Genomic DNA, 21,620 nt, shown 5'->3' with positions numbered 1-21,620 from the left:
CCGAGATAGCTTTTGGAAAAGCAAAGCAAAAAAAAAAAATACTGGAGCACAAAAATATGGCTGCCCTGGAACTTTTGCTGGCCTCTTTAAGAGTACGAAATAGTGGCTACCGCTGGATGCATCCAAAATAAAAAAAAAGGTATCTGCACTAAAGGCAGCAGAATTGCATGCAACAGGTTTTTCGCGAGCGCGTGCCGTTTCCGAGGTTGTCACCATGCTAGGAGTGTCCCATGCCACAACCTCAACTTGGAGGTTTTTCAGAATTCCCTGTGTGGCTGAAAAACTCACTCACTCTGCTGAAAATAAAAATATTGTGTCCGAGCAGTGAACTATATGGCGCAGTAAGTCAGTTACGGCACCGATGGCACTGAATTTGAACTTCGTATCTATTAGTTGCCGGCGATTGGTGCATAGTAGCATGATAAAGTAAAAGTTAAATCAGGCTTTCGCTGTGAGGAGGAAACCTTGATGAGGGTTAGGAGGATGTAATGTGGGAAGGGAAAAGTATGCATACTACATGACCTGCAAAAGCCATGAATAGGCAAGCTCAGAGAAAGAAAATACTACTTCGGATGGAGAGGGTGTAGAGATAGTGAACATAATGCTGTGTGTTCATGCATGAGAGGTGCAGCAGGTGGCATAGTAAAGAAATGATGCAGGAATGCAATGTCAGGGACTAGTGAGAAAGAAAAAAATCTAAAAAGGGAGGAGGGGGAGCCAATGGTCCCTCTCAAATGATGAGGTGCAGAGCTGCAAGTAAATGTAGATAAGGATAAAAAGCATTTTTAAAACGTGGGTAAAAGGGGAAAACTGAAGGGGGGGGGGGGGGGGGGGGGAAGAAACAATAAAAGGTGATATGAAGAATTGGGAAACCATGTATGGTGGCGTTTTTGCTCTGACTTGGTGCAAAGTGTTGTTAAATGATTGCATCATCAACCAGATAAGTAGAATTTCGGTAATACAAACATCATAGGGTCGCAAAAAAATTCGTATCATCCAGAAATTCATATCATCAAAACAAACAAGTTTGGAGAAGCATAATAAAGGCATTTATGCAGATCTGTTTGCGGCCGAGGAGAATTATTTATGGCACCACGGTTACAGCTTGCCACTTGTGGCACGTACAATGTGACAGGAGATTGCAACGTCGCCTATGTATGGGCCATGTGCCGCAGCAAAGTCGCTGTAAATACAGCGCGACTAGTGATTGTGGAGTCAGCGAGACGCGGGCCACATGCACTGCCACAAACTGCTCGTGATGCTTAGCGCGACTGCTGATCACAGTGTCGGAGATTTGTGGGCCGCGCGCCAGTGCAAACTTTTCACGTCATTTAAAGTGCAACAGGCAATCGCGACATTGATGACATGTGGACCATGCGCCGCCACAAACTGCTCGCAGTGCGTACAGTATGGTTGGCAATCACGGAGTCAACAATGTGTAGGCAGTGAGTAGTGCTCAATGCCGCGGTTGCAAATTGCGCATTCTTATTTATATCCGTAGTGGTGCGGGAACATTTGGAACATCCGAAATTGTACACATTGTACACAAGGTAGTCTGGCAGGGGAATTTATGAATTCGTATTATCCCGAAATTTGTATCGACCGGATTCATATTCCCGAGATTCTGCAGTATATCTAAGGAATTGTAATTTTTTTTAGTTGTTTATCTCTGCGGGTTGCAGAGTTTTATATTTGTTGATTAGAAATGCCTTTTTTGCACTTTTTATCTCTTCGTGACTTGAAGCTTGACTGGAAAAGGAATATGTTATGTTCATTGAAGTTATGTAGATTCCAAAAGGCCAACACATACATTGTCAAATTCAAGTGGTTTACTTAGTATACCTGGCAATGTAGCAAAAGCATACTCACCAAAAATTGAAAAAATGGAATAACACAAGTGCTCAGTCACATTGTCACTGTTTAATCGTGCTTTCAGAATGTGCTAGAGTCTGAAGCGCGAAGCAAAAGAAGCAAAACAGGTCAGGCAAGACCTGATACTGTTTATCTACCCAGGGGTTGCATACAAGATACCTTGTCGCGATTGTGACGCTGCCTACATTGGTGAAACAGTAAAATTCAAGATGAGGCTCCTGCAATACCTACATGACGTTTCCCAATGCAGAACTCGCTCAAACGTTTTAGTGGAGTGCCATTAAGACTGGGACATGGCGCACGCAATCGTCAAGGAAATATTACTGTCGAAACGCTGACTCATGAAATCACTGTACACCCAATCAGCGCCACATACAATAAACTGGACACAAGCTAGTGTCCCAGAGATATACATACACTTCTTTCGAAAAACCGCCCCTGTTCTTTGCTTCATTGTGATGAAGGCACACATATGTGCACTGAAATGTCACTCAATTTTTTTAGTCTTTTTTTCCCCCCCAATTTTTAACGAGTGCAGGTTTTGCTATGTCGCTATGAATTTACCTTGCCAGATGGGATTCCGTCGAACCTTGGGAGTTCATTTTGTCTACCATTAATACAGACTTTGGTTTCAGTACACAGCTGTCTGTTCTTTTCATCTTCTTTGGCTTCATTGTTCCCGTTCTCTGGTTTCATTTTTCATGTGGTACAGTCTACCTCTGCTCAACATGTGGTGCCCTCTCTGCATGGTGCAATATGTTACAGTACGGAGTTGTGCTAAGGTAGTGCACATTGTTTTAGTGGAAAGTTCAGTGAAGGGGCATTCACCTTAAAAGTATTCAGCTCTCTGCACTGTTGCAAGCAGGTTTCTTGCATTCCTTGAAGCATGAAGGCCAGTGTTCTTGTTTTGACAAGTGTTCAGGCTAATATGCCTTCTCTGTTGTCCAGCCGGAGTGGCACCCGTATGTTCCGGCGCATGGTCACTACCTGGAACTAGCATTTGGCTACCCAGAGGTGCTGTGGCCTTGGTCAGGATTCCTGTCCATCCACTTCGTGGTGACGGCAGAGGCCGCACAGTGGGAAGGCATTGCTCAGGGCCATGTGTCTCTCACTGTCGAGTCTTCTGCGGGGGTAAGCAAGACAGCAGTGTTTTATGCATCTATCTTTTCATCGCACATTTGTTTTGTTTATTCTTGCAAGCAACAAGAAATAAAAAGAATACCGACCAGGGGCTCTACAAATAACGCAGTTGTTGATAGATTTTTGTACCTGGTGAGGCCTGTGAAATTGCCCAAATAATTGAACTGTCTGAAAAATTTGTGAACTAGAAAAAATCTTTTCTCCAGAGAAAAAAAAAGTTGCCTTTGAAAATAGGGAACTTTGCCACTCCCCACGTTCCATTTGTTAGTCGATACTAGAGGGTTATAGCCAGTGTATCAAAATGCCTCCGTTTAAATCTAAACTGGAGCCTTTTACGGCCACAAAAAACTCATTGGCTGTGACAGCGATTCCTGCTGTCGCCTATATCAAGCTGAGAAAACAAGCCAGTTTTCATTTAAAATACGACCTTCGCGGTATTGCTGGCAGCTGTTTTGGTCCAAAAAACCAAACTTTTAGTCTCTGCAGAGTTCAAAATATCAGTCACGAGTACAGTCTAGTCCGGTTATAGCGAAGCCTTTTAAGCGAAATAGCAGTGATAACGAAGAATGTTCAATTTCTCTTTCCCATTTTTGCATTATCAATACAATTTGGATCCAGTTTTAACAAAGTAAATAAGCACACATCAGTGGATATAGCGAAGTGATTTTGTACCAAATGAAAAATAATGTATCAATCAGGAGATTTTTACGCCTTCAGGTAAATTTTTGTGCGAAAATAAGGACAAAATTTGGCTGACGGCCGCGTTCACAGCGTCGTCTGCTCTCCCACGAAGCGAAAGGTTGATTCACTGCATCGCTTGACTTGTTGTTTTCGTGATGCGGCGTCCTGTCATGCCGTTAAGCCGGTTGCATGGAAGGTAAAAAAAGTAAAAAAATAAAAGGCAATTGTCGGTGACGTCACGGAGCAGTGGTCGACTTGGCCAGTCTCGGTTCTTGAATTTCTCTCTCTGGGACTTCTCTCTTCTTGGTTCTGGACCCGGAAGAGAAAGAGTCGGGGAGAAAGTGTCGCGAGAGTGAGAGAGGGAGAGAGAAGCGAGAGCGTTTCCTCCGCTTTCGTGGATCTTTGTAGGCGCTTCTTTCGCTGACGCCATTACGCCTTCCTGCCTTGTTCCACTTTCTCACCTTTGATATCTCGTGACCCCTGACTTCGCCTAGGCAATTTTCAGACAACGGACCTACTCAGTTATCCCATTTCTCGGACCCGACCCTTCGATTTCTCGGCAATGTCGAGTCTTAGAGCCCTAGTACTTCAGTGGGAAAGAGAAAAGTGTTGTCATTGAAGACGAAGCGCACCATTCTGGACGAAGTGCGCCGAAACATGAAGAAGAGTGATATCGCATGGAAGAATGAAACTTCACAGTTCACACACACTACGATAATCAAGAATGGCAGCAAGATTGATGCCGTTCTTGATGACGACGTTGGCTACGGGGACCGAAAGAGGGTCCTGTGCGCCACATACGCCGACATAAAAGCCGCACTTTACAGGTGCCTGATCAAAGAGCATCCCGCTTAGTGGACCCATCATGCTAGTGAAGGCTAAGAATTTGGGCTTCGCTCTCAGTCAGGATGATTTCCAGCCGGGAAATGGAGCAGCAGCGCGGACACAGCACCTGCCGAGGATGAAGCTGTCGCGGTCAACATCGCTGCAACAGGTGATGGTGCCGCCACGACAGCCTGCTTAGAGCAGCTATGGGAGTCTTCTAAAGAGTTGGACCTTGTGCCTCCAGGTCTGTCCCACATGGACTTCATTTTGGCTGACAACGAACTTGTTGCCACACAGGACTTCACAATTGACGATATTGCCAGGAACGTCATGGAAGGGACGGATAGTGCTTCCGAGAGTGACTGCGATGACGCTGGTTGCACCCCTCCGCAGCGGCCATCACAGCAGTTGACACACTACAGATGTACCTCGGGAGTTCAGAGTAGAACTTCAGTATGGAGGCCGTGATCCTGAAGACCGCACTTGCAAAACGTGTTCAAGGAACACTGGACCACTTCGTCCAGCAACGATAAAACAATTTACTGAAATTTGTCTTTTTGTTCATAGTCCAGATACAACGACATAGCGGATATAGCGAAGCGATTTCCAGTTCCCACCGACTTCGTTCTAACCGGGCTTGACTTAATTTACATACTCTTATGGAGTTTGTGGTGGTTCAGAGACGAAGTCCAAAATATTGTGCAAGCCCAAATTTTTGGAGTCCAAAAAATTGCTTGGCTACTGTATGTGCTTTTTTGCTGGCCAATTGATCCTTGATGGCATCTGTACCTACTGAAGTGTAGTGCATAACCTTTGGTTCATTTAATATGGTTCGATTTTAATTTGTTTTATTTTACTGATGTAAATTGCAACTTGGCTCAGATGTGATCTGCAAATGTAGAATGTTCTGGAGGCGCTGAAATATTATGCTTAGTTTTACTTAAGTCTGCTACAGTGACATAGTAGCTAATAAAGTTGATGATGAAGACAGTGTCAGATCAGGCTTGTTATCAACATTGGCAGAATGCATGGCATTGAACGAACTGTTTTAAAGGTTAGAATTTTCTGCTGTCCTCGATTGTTATTGTGCTTTCCTTAAACGGCTCTTTTGTGCTATTCTGAGCAAAACCACTTTTCATTGCTAGTAAAAAACAGGCATACCATTATGCATTTAAAAAAATGCGTAAAAAAATAGCTCTCTTGTGAGAAATGGTGTGTATTTTGGTTTAGAACATTTCTGTGCTCAAAACCTCAACCATGACGCTGTTAACATTCTGCATACATTATGTCAGAAGATTTGGACAACCGTGCAGTGGCCACAGGATTGGAGGAGGTCAGTTTACATCCCCATTCCAAAGAAAGGCAGTGCCAAAGATTGTTCCAACTACCGCACGATCGCGCTTATTTCGCATGCTAGCAAGGTGATGTTGAAAATCCTCCAAGGTAGGCTGCAGCAGTATGTGGATCGGGAGCTTCCGGACGTGCAAGCTGGGTTTCGCAAGGGCAGAGGAACTAGAGACCAAATTGCCAACCTTCGCTGGATCATGGAAAAAGCAAGAGAGTTCCAGAAACCCATCTACTTCTGCTTTATTGATTATGCGAAAGCGTTTGACAGCGTAGATCACAGCAGATTGTGGCAAGCTCTCCAAGAGATGAGAGTTCCAATTCACCTCATCTGTCTCCTCAGGAACCTGTATGAAGGACAAGAGGCCACAGTCAGAACTGGGCATGGTCTTACTGATTGGTTTCCGATTGAGAAAGGAGTGAGGCAAGGCTGCATACTGTCGCCCTGCCTATTTAACCTATATGCAGAGTGCATCATGAGGAAGGCCGGTCTGGACTAGTCTTCAGCTGGAGTGAAGATTGCTGGAAAACGTATCAACAACCTTAGATATGCGGATGATACCTCTTTAATGGCAGAAAGTGAAGTGGAACTCAAGAGACTTCTGATGCGCGTACAAAAAGAGAGTGAGAAGTTTGGGCTTAATTAACATTAAAAAGACAAAGATCATGGCGTCTTGCCCTATCAAGTCCTGGAGCATCAATGGACAAGAAGTGGAAGCTGTGACAGATTTTCTCTTCTTGGGCTCCAAGATTACCTCGGAAGGAGACTGCAGGCATGAAATTAGGAGACGCCTGCTTCTGGGAAAGAGAGAAATGGTTAGCCTTGACCGCCTAGTAAAGAGCAGAGACATTAGTCTGCCAACAAAGATCCATATAACTCGTGCTATGATCTTTCCAGTTGTGATGTATGGATGCGAGAGTTGGACTGTGAAAAAGGCTGACCGCCGAAGAATTGACGCGTTTGAATTGTGGTGCTGGCGAAGACTCTTGAGAGTTCCTTGGACTGCCAGAGATCAAATCAGTCGATATTGTCGACCATAAACCCTGACTGCACATTGGAGGGTCAAATTCTAAAGTTAAAGCTCAGCTACTTTGGTCATCTGATGAGAAGAGAGGAGTCGCTGGAGAAAAATTTGATGTTGGGAAAGGTTGAGGGTCGCCGGGGAAGGGGTAGGCAGCGAACGCAATGGTTAGATGGCATCCTCGAGGCACTGCAGATGAAGTTATGTGATGTTAGGAAGATAGTGAGAGACCGGAAAGCGTGGCGTGACATGGTCCATAGGGTCACGAAGAGTCGGACACGACTGAACAATGCAATAAAACTTCGATAATTAGAACTCGAAAATTCGAATTTTAATTCAAAATTCCAGATAATTCGAAGAATTTTTGCAGTCCCATAATTTTTGATGTTAATTTAACTGGACAGTTTGAACTGGCTGCTTACACTAGCCCTGTTAATTTGAAGGTTTTCGGTGCACTGGAATGCTTAGTCCCAATTTCACTGCGAACCGATGAAGCGACGGCACTTTGAAGCTGTGAGGTGGCTTCGTGAGTGCCAGCAGCGGCTTGCTTGGCCTGTCCTGTTGCACAATTGCGGTTTTCAGTATGCTTGCTTTATCACGCCGCGATTGGTGTGGACACCATCCACTACCAGGAAATCACTAGAAAACATGGTTAGCAGCAAACGCCTTTTTGAGTGAACGATGCTAAAAAAGCCGGCCTGATGATCTTGGCTGACCGCATGCCTTCGTTAATGGCTAAAAAGAATGGCCCATTGCGTTCTTACAATGAAATTTTTTGCCTGGGCCAGATTTTCTTGCCGTTTTTGCTTAATTTGAAAACCCAGTTAATTCAAACATTTTTCTCGGTCCCAGTGACTTTGAATTAATGAGGCTTTACTGTTGATGCACTATTAAATGTAATTCTGTGCTATGTGGTTCCCAAGTTGAAGTGTTTTCTTTCTTTTTCTTCATTCTTTGTGAGCTCGTGTTGTAATAGTATTTGTTTGATTTCATACTTTGAACTGCTGTTTGTTAACTATTTTCATTTCTTTTCATTTTTTTCACAGCTGCTGAGTGATGTTGATTTTCTGTGTCATTACTTACTAAAGAGATGAATTCTGTTGACTTTGTTTTAGGAAGGAGAAACAGAACCACGGCGATCAAGCCTAAAGTTGCCTATTAAGGCAAAGATTATTCCTACCCCTCCTCGGAGGTAAATTTTTTCTTTCATCTATTCTGGCATGAGAATTAGTGAATGTTGAGAAACAAATGAGGCATCCTGTTTTTGCGTCCTGTCTGTTTATTTTAGCAAACGTATCCTGTGGGATCAATATCACAATTTGCGCTATCCACCGGGATATTTTCCAAGAGACAATCTCAAGATAAAAACTGACCCCTTAGATTGGTAAGACAACTTGTGTACTAGAGATTTTATTTGCTTAAATATTTTCATATTGATTCTTTTAAGTGTAAGATACTTGCCTCGTAATTGTGAGGTCATTGTTTTATGTCTCTGTTTTCACAGCTTAAGTAACGCATTATTCAGCAGTGAAACTATCAGTGTTGTTTGCATTAAAGCAGTAATATAGTATTGCCATGTTTGTACATTTCGTGGTCTTGAACCTTTGTTATGAAAGCAAAATATGAAAGGACAATGTGAGAGAATTGTTGATTGAAAGTATGCTATTTCAGAAAAAACTAAATACAACTCTTGCATGCTATCTAGTTTTGCTATTTAGAAAATGCATCAGTTTCTGCTTGCACATGAATTTAATTTCGAATTTGTTTTTTATTTAATTATAGGAGTGGAGACCACATCCACACAAACTTTAAGGATATGTACCAACATTTACGAAATCATGGGTACTATATAGAAGTTCTTGGTAAGCAGCATATTTTGTTTTATATTACTGCTTTGCAAAGAACCTAAAAAGAGCTGTTGGTTCTGAGAAAAGCTGACAACATAAATTTCAACTTTCTGTTCTTCATCTGCAGGTTTCCCATTCACCTGTTTTGATGCACAGAACTATGGTATGTATAAATTGGAGTTTCTAGTAACATTTTTTTCTTTCAGTGTAGGTCTGCTGACATATAAGTGAAGGCACTTGCCTAATCTTTCATGGGGTGATATAACTTCAAGCCTTTCTTCTATTGAGGTGTATTTGTGGAGAAAAATGATCTCAATCAGCACGATTTGGCCCTGGAAACTCGTAATGCTTTCATTTGTATGCTGTAGAATTTAATGATATGAGTATGACGGGGCTCATGAAAAGTACTCTAACGGTGTTAAAATGAAGGCATTCATTGAAATGTGTTTACGGCTGATGGGATTTTATGTCCATGTCACTACTCACTCTCACAATGCATGTCATGTGACTGGTGATTACAGTAGAATCTCGGTGATATGAACTCGGCTGATACGAAATTCTGTGTGATACGAATTCATAAAATTCCCCAGCCGAATTGCATTGCGTTCAGTGGGCAAAAAATTGGATGTTCCGAACACTTTTTCTTTTCGCTACGGGTGATACGAACTTCGGTATCACGACCGGTCGAGGCCCACGCACACACGCACAGCGAGAAAAGAGTGCGCAGCACTGATAGCATGGATCACGCACACGCGCGCGAAAGAAGGAAAAAAAAAAAAAAGACAGCGGGAAAAAACCGGCTTGGCAACCCGCGGCAGCAGCAAAGGAAGGCGGCGATATCTTGCCCCCCCCCCCCCCTCCCCCCCCTCCCGCTCTCTTTCTTTCTCTCCCCTCCCCCCGCATTTTTTTTTTTTTTTTTTTTTTATCGTTGTTGCTTTCTGCTATTGGTGTTGTGCGCACGGCCTAGCGGCCCTCTCCACATTTCTCCGCAGGCCACGCTCTTCCGCTTTCCGGAGTCTCCGCTGCAGCGGCAATACGTTGCTTCGTTTTCTCGTTTGTTGAGGCTGACAAGGTGTTGATAGCGCGTCGTTTGTGATCATCTCGGCAACGCGGAAAGATACATCATACTGCAATGTCACGGAAGAGAAAGGCGCTGACCTTTAAAGACAAATTGGAAATTTTAAATAAGGTGGACAAAGAGCCCAAGAAAAGGCGCACTGACATGGCCAAGGAGCTAGGTCCGCCGCTGTCAACGTTGTCAACGATCGTTGGTCAGCGCGACCAAATTGTGCAGAATGTGCAGCACTTCACGATGAATTCTAAAGAAGCCAAAACTGCCCACCATGTGAAGTTGGAAGAGGTTCTTCTAACGTGGTTCAGAGAGGTCACGGCGGCCGGCGTCAACATCGACGGAAAAGTGCTTCGTGAGAAGGCAGCGGACATCGCACTCACACTTGGAATTGGTGACTTTCAGGCCTCCGGTGGATGGATTCACCGGTTCAAGGTGCGTCATAATCTTTCCTACAAGACCGTTTGTGGCGAAGGAAAAAAAGTCGACGTCTCCGCCGTGGAAGACTGGATGACAACCACACTGCCATCTTACATAGCGGATATGAGGCACGTGATGTTTTTAATGTAGATGAAGCAGGGCTGTTTTACAATCTCCAGCCCGAAAAAAGTTTGTGCTTTAAAGGCGATGCCTGCCGGGGCGGACAAAAGAGCAAACAGCGGATCAGTTTTATTTTGTTGCAACGCCGACGGATCGGAAAAGATGCCGCTGACAGTCATTGGCAAATATCAAAAGCCCCGATGCTTTAAGGCAGCCGGTCGATTGCCCTGCGTCTACGAGGCGAACAAAAAAGCATGGATGACGTCTTCTTTGTTTATGGAATTCGTCACGTACCTCGACCGCAAGATGTCTTGCCACAACAGAAAAATAGTTTTGCTGCTGGACCAGTGCACCGCCCATCCAAAACAAATGACACTACAGAGTGTTAAGGTGGTGTTCCTGCCCCCGAACGCAACAAGTCATTTGCAACCACTGGATGCTGGGATTATAAGGAATGTTAAGCACCATTTCAAAGCTTTGTTGGTCCGCCGCCTCCTCTCGAAGATTGAAAGGAAGGACGCGAATCTCCAGATCACTCTTCTGGACGCTGTGCATTTTCTTGCAATTGCCTGGGATCGCGTCGTTCCTACGACCATCGCCAATTGTTTCACGAAGGGTGGGGTTTTCAAATCCACTGTGGCTACTGCCTCGCAAGTGCCAGACCCGATTCCCATCGCTGTCTGAAATCAACTTGACGTCGACTGTTGCGACGACGATTTTGTCACCGCGGACGATGACCTCGCCACCTGTGGTCTCCGCACGGTTAAAGATATTGCGGAGGAAGCGTCATCACAGCTTGGCATTCTATGCAGTGACGAAGATGACGACGACCAAAGCGTTGATGACCCACCGCCGACGGCAGCAGAAACGATGCACGCCATCGAAGTTCTGCGGCGCGCCGTGACCTCCGAGTCTGTGCGGGAGAAGAGAGCGGCCCAATTTTTCAGCTTTCAAAACTCTCTGTTCTCAGATCTCGTGGAAAAGAAGGTGCAGAAGGATATACGCGATTTCTTTCAACGAAAATAAATATTTCGTACCTGTTGGAAGGCTTGAAAACGGATTTTGCTCGTTTTTTGGTGATACGAAATTTCGGGTGATACGAAAATTTTCGTCTCCCTTTGAATTTCATATCACCGAGATTCTACTATACAATGTTTGGCAGTGTAAAAATCATGTACCACTTCGCTCACTGACAGTGTGTACTGCACAACTACGTAAAAGCTCAATAATTCGAGCTTCGTGGGACGGGCAAAAAAGTTTGAATTATCAGATGTTCGAATTATCGAATGGTCTCAAAAAAAGTGACAAGAACCATGTGCATTATGCTAGATTTACAGTATTTACTGGTATAACGTCCTCGTCGCATAATGAACTCGCTCCCCCACTTTTGTCATTGAGAATTTGAAAAAAAAAAAAAGTGTTAGCGTAACCCTTCGTTTTGCGCTGTCTCATTCCACAACGCATTTTTTAGTAGTGCACCAAGATGCTGCACAGCGATAACTTCATGGTGTGTTTAGCTTTTGACATAGTCTCTAATGGAAAGATGGCGGGGGCTGCAACTTGGGAGATTATCAGCGCTTGTCTGGTTGTGCGAGCGTCATTTTCAGTGCGTTCGCTTTATCATGCCACGTTTAGTGTGGCCCGCGTGCATTCGTTGTTGACTGATGGGTGGAAGGATGAACGACTGTTGCAAAAAATGTAAAAAGGTTTTCCAGCGTAATGGTTTGGCTTTTTATTTGGATACCCGTAGCACCAGTCGGATGTCATAGCCCTTCATGGGCGTTGGCTGGGACTAAAATACTTATCCATATTTCCAAATTAATGGAGGTCGAATTAACGAGTAATTAGTTGCAAGTTTAGGAGGTTGCATGGAGAAGGAGCAGGTGGCCGCCGGCGTGGCCACCGACCCTTGCCCGCCGTGCCGGTCATGGCACCATTTAGGCTTTATCAACTCTTCCATGGCTTGACCTGGTTTCATCTGCTTTCGTTTTGGATGTGCGCAGCATCTAGCTAAGCCACCCTATCGTAGAGGCGTTTCTTAGCCATGTGCTGGCTGCGGGGCCGCCCAGACATGGTGACACGTAGTTTGAATTATTCATAGCGGAACCGACTCGTGTTTGAATTAAGGGGCGACGCAGATGGTCGAAAATGGTAAAAAAAATCGATTTTGAGAAAAACCCATTTTCCGAAGGTTTAACCTTTCGAGCACCTGCACTTAAATTATTAACGCTGAATTCGGTCAGGAAATGCGATAAAATTGGTTTTCAAAACATCACGGCAGCTGCGAAATGCCTCCAAAGAAGAGAAAATTTGTTCTAAATTTTCGCACGTGCCGCGGGCGTTTCAGCTGGCCAACCGCTGCCATCTTGGGCTTGGTTTGAAGCTAATTTGCGCTATCTCAAAATGGCGTCGCTCAAGCGGAATGGCTGCGAGCGCCAGTTTTCCAAAGGCCGTTTATGGTCTCTGATTGGCTGTCACTGGGAGATGCGGAAGCGCGCCGTTTTATGTCTCCCATTGGCTGGTGTAACCAGCGCGTCATTTTTTTTTCTTTCTGTTTTGCGTTCGCCGCCATGGCTGCCTCTTCCGTGCGTCTGCGGTTCCACTCGCGTTTCTTGACGCACCGTTTTGTACCGAGTTCCTTTTTTTTTTTCCTCGCGATCGAGATGCCTGAAAGCGGTAGATTTTAACTGTGCACGCACCTTTGGAAGCCGTAAGAAACAGGCGTGGAACAAAAGCCAGAAAGCACCGGCCGCAAGCGTGCCATCGGGACTTGCGTTACGACGACACCGCAGGTTCAAATTACAGTGCGAATTGCATCCCGGATCACAATACACCTTGTGTTAATGCCGCCGCCGCGTGCTACTCTACGGCAGAGGAGCAGTCGGCGCAAAGTCCGTTCTGTCGGGAAAGTCGGCGATCCAACGCGAGTTTCACCGCGGACTCAGCACGGAATGCAATGCCAGTACAGAGTTCGCAATTGTGAACATGAAAGCGTTAACAACTTTATTGTGCACACGAAGCGTGGAACCTGCGGCGAGATCGCGAAGATTCGAGCAGTCAACCGCATGAACGTCTCAATGGAGCTTTTCAGGGCCACCCAACTGTTTGCCACTGGCCTCCTTGGCATCGGACCGCTAGTTCCCTCAAGGAACCGTTTTCAGGGCTCAAAATACTGTCCTTGGAACTGGACATCCTAGCCCCGCGCTCTCGTCAGCTAAAAAAAAAAAAAAAAGTCAACCCATAATTTTATTTTTTTTTTACAGTTTCGTCATGTACACATCCTCAAAATTTTTAGGAAATGTTTCCTTAAATGGAATAAGACGCTTTTTGTTTTGTTTTGCAGGGGGACAGATAAGAAACACTTAAATAAAATCTGCAGTTGAAGATTCCTCCCGAAACTTTTTTGCACTTAGAGTCAAAACTTCAAATGCGATTTTCTCAACTTCATATTTTTTGCCAACATGACTAGCCTTACAGAACTTTTCATTATGTTCTTGTGGTACAATTTTAATAAGTCTTGCACCGTTGCATTCAGGAAAAATTTAACTCTGGAGTTATGCTATTTTTATGTTCCTAGGTTGAACATATCAAATTTGGGGGAGAGTAATGCCAGCTAATTATATTTAAAAATTATGGAGCATTGGCATAATTGGACATGTTTATATGGTAACGCACCTCAGTGACAGTATAAATACAGTAAAAGCTCGTTAATTCGAACCTCACGGGACCGGGGAAAAAGTTCGAATTATCGGATGTTCCAATTATCGAATGGCCTTGAAAAAACTGACCAAAACCATTTGTATTACGGTAAATGTACCGTATTTAGTTGCGTAACGAGCTCGCTCGCATAATGAACCCACCTAACCCCGATTTGTGCCTACGAATCTGAAAAAAAAATAATAATAATAAAAATAAGGCATCAGTCGTTAGCGCGTCCTCCGTTTCGGCGCCGTCACGGTCCACAACACATTTCTTGGCAGTGCGCCAAGATGCTGCGCAGCGATAACGGCGTGTTTATCTTTTGACTTTAGCTTCTGCAGGGGGGAGAGAAGCGAACTTGGCAAAGTGCCAGCGCTTGTCCGGTTGTGCAAGCCTCATTTTCAGTAAGTTCGTTTTATCATGCTATGAGCCACTGGGGCGGGCGGCGCCATCTGCTGCCACTCCAATAATCGGAATGAACGGTGCTAAAAGCGGCTGAAGCGGCTGACTCGCAAGCTTCCGTTGACGACTGATAGGTGGAAGGATGGATAGCTATGGAAAAAAAAAGTTTAACCCATAGTGTCCGTCCTAGATCATAGCCTTTTATGGGCGTTGGCTGTGACCGCGCAGACAGTACTTTTCCAAATTAGCAGGGTTGGAGTTAACGAGTATTTAGTTGCGAGCTATGGATGTTGCGCAGAAGAGAGAGCAGGCAGCCGCCGCTGCGCGTCCATGCAGTGACCTTGCCGCGGCCGCCATCCCCTCCTTCCAACGCCGCCGCGCCGGTCATGACGCCATTTAAGTTTTACCCACTCTTCCATGGTTTTACCTGGTTCCATCTTCTGTCCCCGTTTTGGAAGTGCGCAGCCTCTAATTATGCCTTCCGATTGCGGAAGTGTTTCTTTTTTTTTTTTTTTTCCGCGTGATGTGCGCCAAGCCACCCAGATGCGGCGGCGCGTAGTTCGAATTATCCGTAGCTGAACCGACTCGCGTTCGAATTAACGGGCTCTTTTTATACACAGATCTCTAGGGAGCTTGGGCGGACCGAGTAGAGTAGTTCGAATTATCCGAAAATTCGAATTATCGAGGTTCGAATTAACGAGCTTTCACTGTAGCATGGTTCCACATGGCAGGCCTTTGGCTACAGCTATATTGTAATCAGAGCCAAATAATATTGAGGGAAAGTGTCTTAATCACCCATAAAAAATTACCTAATTAGGCATCAGTTATGTTACCATAGTATGAGAACTAATTGAGATATAGTGAAACAAATTATATTTTTGAAAACAGCAGGAAGAAATACATGTGCACACCGAATTTCACTGTGTTATCTCAAATAATACAAAAATTTGTTTTAAGACCAGTGTCTTCCCTTAAAAAAATTTCTTATACACAGACTTCTGTGGAGCTTGGCCAGACCAGGTAGTATAGTTTGAATTATTCGAAAATTTGAACTGTCGAGGTTCACGAGCTTTTACTGTAGTGATTGTGATGTACACGGTTTTGCGTGTGGGCTCCGTGCCACCGCTCACTCAACATCGGTGAATGTTACGCTCACGGTGCCTAGCACGCGAATTGCAATCACAATGCGTGCAGTACTTAGGGCATGATGCTACAGCCAGGGCTTATAGTACATATACAGTATCATCCATAGTGGTGCTGAAGTGTGTTTGGAACATTTGGATTTCTGCACATTGTATATAATGTGCTCTGGCCAGAGAATTTCACAGATTCTTGTTATACCAAAATTTATATCAACTTATCATATCATTGAGGTTGTACAGCACTGTTACAGCTGTTTCAGCTTGTGAAGCATGTGAAAGGAGAATTAAAAAAAAAATACTATGAACTCATGAAAGTGATGGTTTTTGCTTAGGACAAAGCAAAATGCCTTTGCTTTCGTCTAACTGTGCCTGGTTGCATAAATTGCAAATAGTTCATAAAAAGTCACACGTGCTAATGTCTTTTTTTTAGTTATTTTAGATGTCTTCACTGCTTGATGCTAATGTTGTAGCCTTGGCATCTTGGTTTGACTTTGTTTACTTTTGTAGAAGTTGATGTTTAAGCCTAGTAATAGTAGCTGTGGGAGTCATAGATCAGTTGGGCATCACTCATGATGGTTTTAATGGCTGTAGCTGCTGAGCACAAGCTCACTAAGTCACCCTCTCCCATTTCCACATTTTGATGAAGGCAAAATGCAAAACTGATGTCTAGTGCTGTCGGCAACTGCAATTAATCCACTTATCATTGTGATGTGCCTCACCTGCAGTGTTGCTTTGGCATGTAATACGCCATTCATTTTCCTTTCCTACTGCGGAAAAAAAAAAAAAAAGCATTTTGCAATGACAGTCGTTAGTGGCTCTAGTCATGAAATCTCGGTTGTGGCAAGAAATCAACAATGCTGAATCAAAACGTCAGGTATGTAGCTTTAGGCTTAGCAGGCACGACGCAAGCACTATAGCAGGCACGACGACACGAAGTTCCCAATTTCCGTAATAAAAATCAGTCACGTAGCTTCAGTTTCACTTTCCCTAACTTCATCAGTCGGGTGCGCGCATCAGCCAGTCGTGTCATTTCGGGCGCTGCTTGATGCGTCACTGTAATATTTTTATTTTGGAATGGCATCACGCTGTTCTGATGCCTACACCAGAGGTGAGCGCCATGCCGGTTTTGACTGGCAGCAGTGTGGTGGTCGTTTTTATTCGGTGGCGATGGTAGCGGCAGCACGCACTGAATATTTGGCCGGCTGTGTTACGCCAACATTTTTCGGCGGTGGCGTGGAAACCAAAACCAGAAACTAAAAAAAAAAAAAATGCTGTTTCACTTCAACCTTGCTTTTGAGTGTCACTTGGTTAAAATTCTGGGCTTCTTATACAGATGGCTGAGAAGACTAGAACATATAGGGGCTAAAAGGGAAGAGAAGCACAAAAATTTCTCAAAACTTTCAACTTCTGCCAAGTCATCCCTCGAACTTTCGATCAGTCAGTGTGAAGCAAACCAAACATTCTGGGCTGGGCAATAAGTGAAACTACTTCTTAGTATCACTCACATTATAATTTTCAGCGTTTTGTTTTTAGGAAGAAAAATGACTATTTTTTTTTTTTTTTTTCAGCTGGTGAACATTTTTTTTTCGCTCGATATTCTAATTATGATACTGTAGAACATAAATTTTCTCGTTTCGGTAACTGGTGATCACTAGGTTAAATGGATGAAATATGGAATAAAAAATGCAGGATTTGCTCAAGTGCAGTTATTTGTGACAATAATTTTCTTGAATTTTTTAACCTGCACGCCCGAACCGTAATAATATTTCACCTGCATAACTTGAGTGGGTTCAGGTCAGATAGAGTTTTGTTTAGAAAATCGATAGGTGCAAATTACTTCCTCGGGGTCAATGTAAAAATGCTCGCACGGGGTGCTTGGGCCCAGGATAGCTAAAATTTATCTCCAGACCCAAGAGGCAGTTTGTTTTGAGCCCAAATTTTAACATGTCGTTGGCATTGTTCCATCTTCTTTTTGTTTGAGTTAAAGGGCAACTCTGGTGGCTTTTTTTCATCATTTTAAGTTTTTGATTGCATTACATTCCTCGATGTGCCCCGACTCCAACACAAAAAAAAAAAAAAAAAAAAAAAGTCGAAATTCTAAGTAGAACTATATTTAAGAAGGAAAACAGCAAGTCGAAACCGAAACTGCTTTCATGGCCAGAAACGACGTTCTAGCTGACGAAACGGTGGCGTCGCACACAGTATTGAAAAAACATTCACACTTGCTTTGGATGGTGCAAAATAAGGCATGGAAATCATGATGCAGTACATAAAATGCCTGATATAACCTAATACAGACCTCCAAATTTCATAATTATCGCGGGGAGGGGACAGTAACGCAGGTATAACAAGTGGAGCCGCGAAAACTGCACATTTTAGAATCCTGTTCCGCGCGAATAAATTATCACATGGTGCCCAAATTTGGTAGAATATGTTAGGGCAGAGAGGAAAACCTACAGTAAAATTTTCACCAGAATATTTCAATGTCGAAAAACCTTCGGAGTTTCCCTTTAATTTTTGTGTTGCTCCATCGCTCCGCTAGAATGTATAGTGATGATTCTAGGCTTCAAACAAGGGGAAATAAAATTTACGAAGGCCGCAAAAAGTCTTAAACCAACTGGACCTGAAAAAAATATCTATATTGAACTGTATTTGTTAGAAAATACGAGGAAACACTTGAAGCACAGTGGCTATACAGTCAAACGCACTTATAACAATATTGAAGTACCATGGAAATGTCATTATTATATCTGATAATTTTTATAACTGGGTTAAGCTGAAAAACAAAGGAAACATTATAAACTTCACATTTTACGAGGACGAGGTAGCTTAAACTTTTTATTTCGTAGCGGGAAGAAACCTGTAATCCGTAAGCGTTCTATGTTTCACTGCAATCTGGCCGACATCTTTCTGCAGGGCATTCAACTGCTGAACATAGTGCAGTGGAAGGTTCTTAGCAAAAATAAAGTCCCGCAGTTCTGCAGCGAGTCGATCATTCTCAAAGCACAGGTTCCGGTTCATCGTCGTCGTCGCTACTGTCACGGTCTTCCGCGCCAGTGACTGCTGCGAGGATAGCCTCATCTGTCAGCTTTTCATCTGTTGCGGCTGTATCGTCGGCATTCCTGAAGTCACGACGCGTCACCGTCACTACCGTTCACTGTGGACTAAAGTTCAGTCATCGCTGTGTCAGCAGGAGATATGCGAAGTGCTTCGCCTTCTCCGCTAAATCGGACCACTAATTGGCAGTTGTGTTCAAGAACCACTGGTAGTGCGCCTGTTCTATGTCTTTGTAGGCCCCGCGTTGAACACTTTTCCGGCCATCATCCATTGCATGGGCAGCACTGGCATCGCTTTCGATCTCAATTTTGAGCGCGTTGTGGATGATTGTCGATACTGTCAGTTGTGCCAGGACATACTTGCACGCCAAGTTGCGCACTTTTACGCTGTCCTTATGTTCACATACAATGTTCCGTTTAACTTCTAGCGGTATTTCCATCGTTCGCTTCCTCTTCTGCGCGGTTGTGTTGTGCTTCCTGAGAGAGGATCCTCCATTGTTGTTCACGGAAAATCCAATGCCAGCAAGATCGTGGCAATGATGATAGCACACTAGGAGAGCCACGCTAGAAAAGACACATGCACAAACGCTGTTGCATGCCTGCCACAAAACATGTGCAACCGCGAAGCGGGGTTCTGGGCAAAGCAAGTAGGAGAGGATAGTGCAGAGCACCATGATCAGCACACCCTCAGAATAAACTGCTCCACCATGCAGAGGCAGAGAGGATGCGAGTTGCCTAGGCCACGGGTGGTCTCAAGGGGGAGTGCTCAAAGCTCTCCCTCAGAACGGCCGCTCCTAGCAGTGCCTTACGCCTTCCCTCCTCCTTTGCGTGAGGACATGAGGATGTGCTCCATCTTTGCCTGCATCTCCGCGGCATGCACACTTCCCCGGCACACCCAACCAACGCATTGGCTCGATGCGCTGTGTCCCGATTTCCCTTTTTTTTTCTGTCGCTGCATCGGCTTTGTCGGTGTTTCCACGCATGCGCCCGTGTGGTCGCCATGCTTCCGTGTCTTTGTTGACTTTCAGTGACCATATTTAATTGTTATAACTGATAATATAATATGACAACATTGTAATAAGTGGTTTATTTTATCATAGAACACGCAGCAAGCCTGATGGTGCAAGGGCTTCTTATTGTTATATCCGATATATTGTTAAAACTGGTATTGTTATAAGTGGGTTTTACTGTATTAACATACTAAAATACAAGCTTCTTTGTTCATGCACTGCACTCTAAAGGACTACGCAGATCAAAACACGTTCGCTCACTTCGCCAATGCACGAATGCAGACATTACAAGTGAACTCTCAAAACATCATAAACAAAAATGGCACCCAAACTGCCCGAACGGTGCCGACTCACCGGTAGCACACTTATGCCTAAAGCCCAAGTGCCCAAAGGTTGGTGGAGGGCATCAAATAACCGCCGCGAGCGAGACATCAGATCAGCGCACGCCAGAGGGCAGACAGCTGCTGTCTAGTTGGGAACTAGCACCGAAATGAAATAGGAATAGGTGACATATTTGAATCGCGCCAGAAGAAAACGTTAGCGAGGTGGCGCACCGTCTCGACGCACACCTCTAGCCTACGCATACATCCCTCGTGCACAATCATGAATGCGTACATCCACGCGCTGTTTCCGATATGCTGGAACTGCTTGCACAGTTTCACTGCACTGCACACTTCACCGTGATGCTTGACCATGTGGGCTGCGTGGTGAAGCATCCTCAGAACATGGCGGGGCTGTTCTGTGAAGAGGCACCACTGCTACTCCGTCGCACTGAGAAAAGAGGCCTTTACGATTTTGGAGCATTGTTTTAAACGTGCCTTACAGTGTGCGTAAAGCAAAGCGCTTGACAAAATTGGTTAAATCTATCGTTCTCACTAACGTTTCATCTCAGATACAGGCTACTGTCATACCAGTGTGTACTAAATAAAATTACTGGGATGCAAATGGCTTTTGGAAGTTTTTTTATGCCCATTCGTTAATTCTAACATTTTTCTTGGTCTATTGAAGGCCAAATTAACATGTTTATTGTATCAGGTTCAAAAAGCAGCTGTTACCAAGAGTAAGATTAACTTTACACATGCATGTTTTCATGATAGTCTTCTTGAGGCACACATGTCGTGTTGACGCATACCATATTTTCCATTGGAGAAATATGGGAGAGGCCTTCGCCCTGCATTGGGTATAGTCAGGCTGATGATCATGATGATGATATTTTTCATAGTAGAAGATGCACATCTATAAGAGATGCACCCTTCATATTTAGAGGCTTTCAATGAAAAAGTTTGTGTGAGACACACTCTTTTATAAGACGCATCTCAGTTTACTCAGGGCAATGGGCCTGAAGTGTACATGCTTGTGTAACCATCGCGAAATGATCCATGCCCGTTAGTAAACTCATTATGTATATGAAATGGCAGAAAACAAGGAGGCAACACTTTATTTTTACTCAAACTTTGCAAAGGCTTCATCTCTGGATGCGCCATCAAAAAATTTGCTAGTTTTCTAGTGTCAGTGCTGCCGAGACAGCCTCTTTGGACATCAGTCGCTGCTCTGATCATCTTCGTGCTCGGGTGTTAGATGCACGTGCCGCAGTACATGCAGGAAGTGCAAAACACACATGCAGTAGCCACTGAACAATGTTGCAAATGGCAACTGGAAATGTGAGTCTGCTTGTCCTGGCTTTCCTTGACTTTGTGGACGGGCAAGGAGCGCAGATGTCGCCATCTTTTCGCATGTCATATTACTACGTCTGAGGGCCTGTAAGCAGACCATAGGTTTTGTAATCCCGGAAGTTGCTACCGTCACCGTTTCACGATAAAGTTCACCTAGGAATGTTGCACAAAAAAAAAAAAAAACACATATGAGACACATCTTTGTATAGAACACACTAGCACAATTTGCAAGAAATACATCTTATACACTGGAAAATATGGTGCACCTTTGATGGAGGTTGCAACAGAGAAAGATATG

General features: G+C 44.2%; 1 protein-coding gene across 7 annotated transcripts in view; it reads left to right on the top strand.

Annotated features, from left to right (window-relative positions):
- The window catches only part of S1P (membrane-bound transcription factor site-1 protease), a 123,225-nt gene that overhangs the window by 36,100 nt on the left and 65,505 nt on the right, over window positions 1-21,620 (top strand). For all 7 annotated transcript variants that reach the window (XM_084589020.1, XM_084589019.1, XM_084589018.1 and 4 more), the window contains exons 15-19: window positions 2,821-3,003; window positions 8,000-8,076; window positions 8,173-8,268; window positions 8,667-8,746; window positions 8,859-8,894. In XM_084589020.1, coding sequence (XP_084445146.1) covers window positions 2,821-3,003; window positions 8,000-8,076; window positions 8,173-8,268; window positions 8,667-8,746; window positions 8,859-8,894 — 472 coding nt within the window. The remainder of the gene's footprint in view (window positions 1-2,820; window positions 3,004-7,999; window positions 8,077-8,172; window positions 8,269-8,666; window positions 8,747-8,858; window positions 8,895-21,620) is intronic.

Source organism: Amblyomma maculatum, chromosome 1, assembly GCF_055883805.1.
Source record: "Amblyomma maculatum isolate TAMU_Amacu chromosome 1, ASM5588380v1, whole genome shotgun sequence".
Classification (NCBI taxonomy): domain Eukaryota; kingdom Metazoa; phylum Arthropoda; class Arachnida; order Ixodida; family Ixodidae; genus Amblyomma; species Amblyomma maculatum.
The sequence above is the reverse complement of the archived record's forward strand: the minus strand, read 5'-3'. Positions and strand labels throughout refer to the sequence as shown.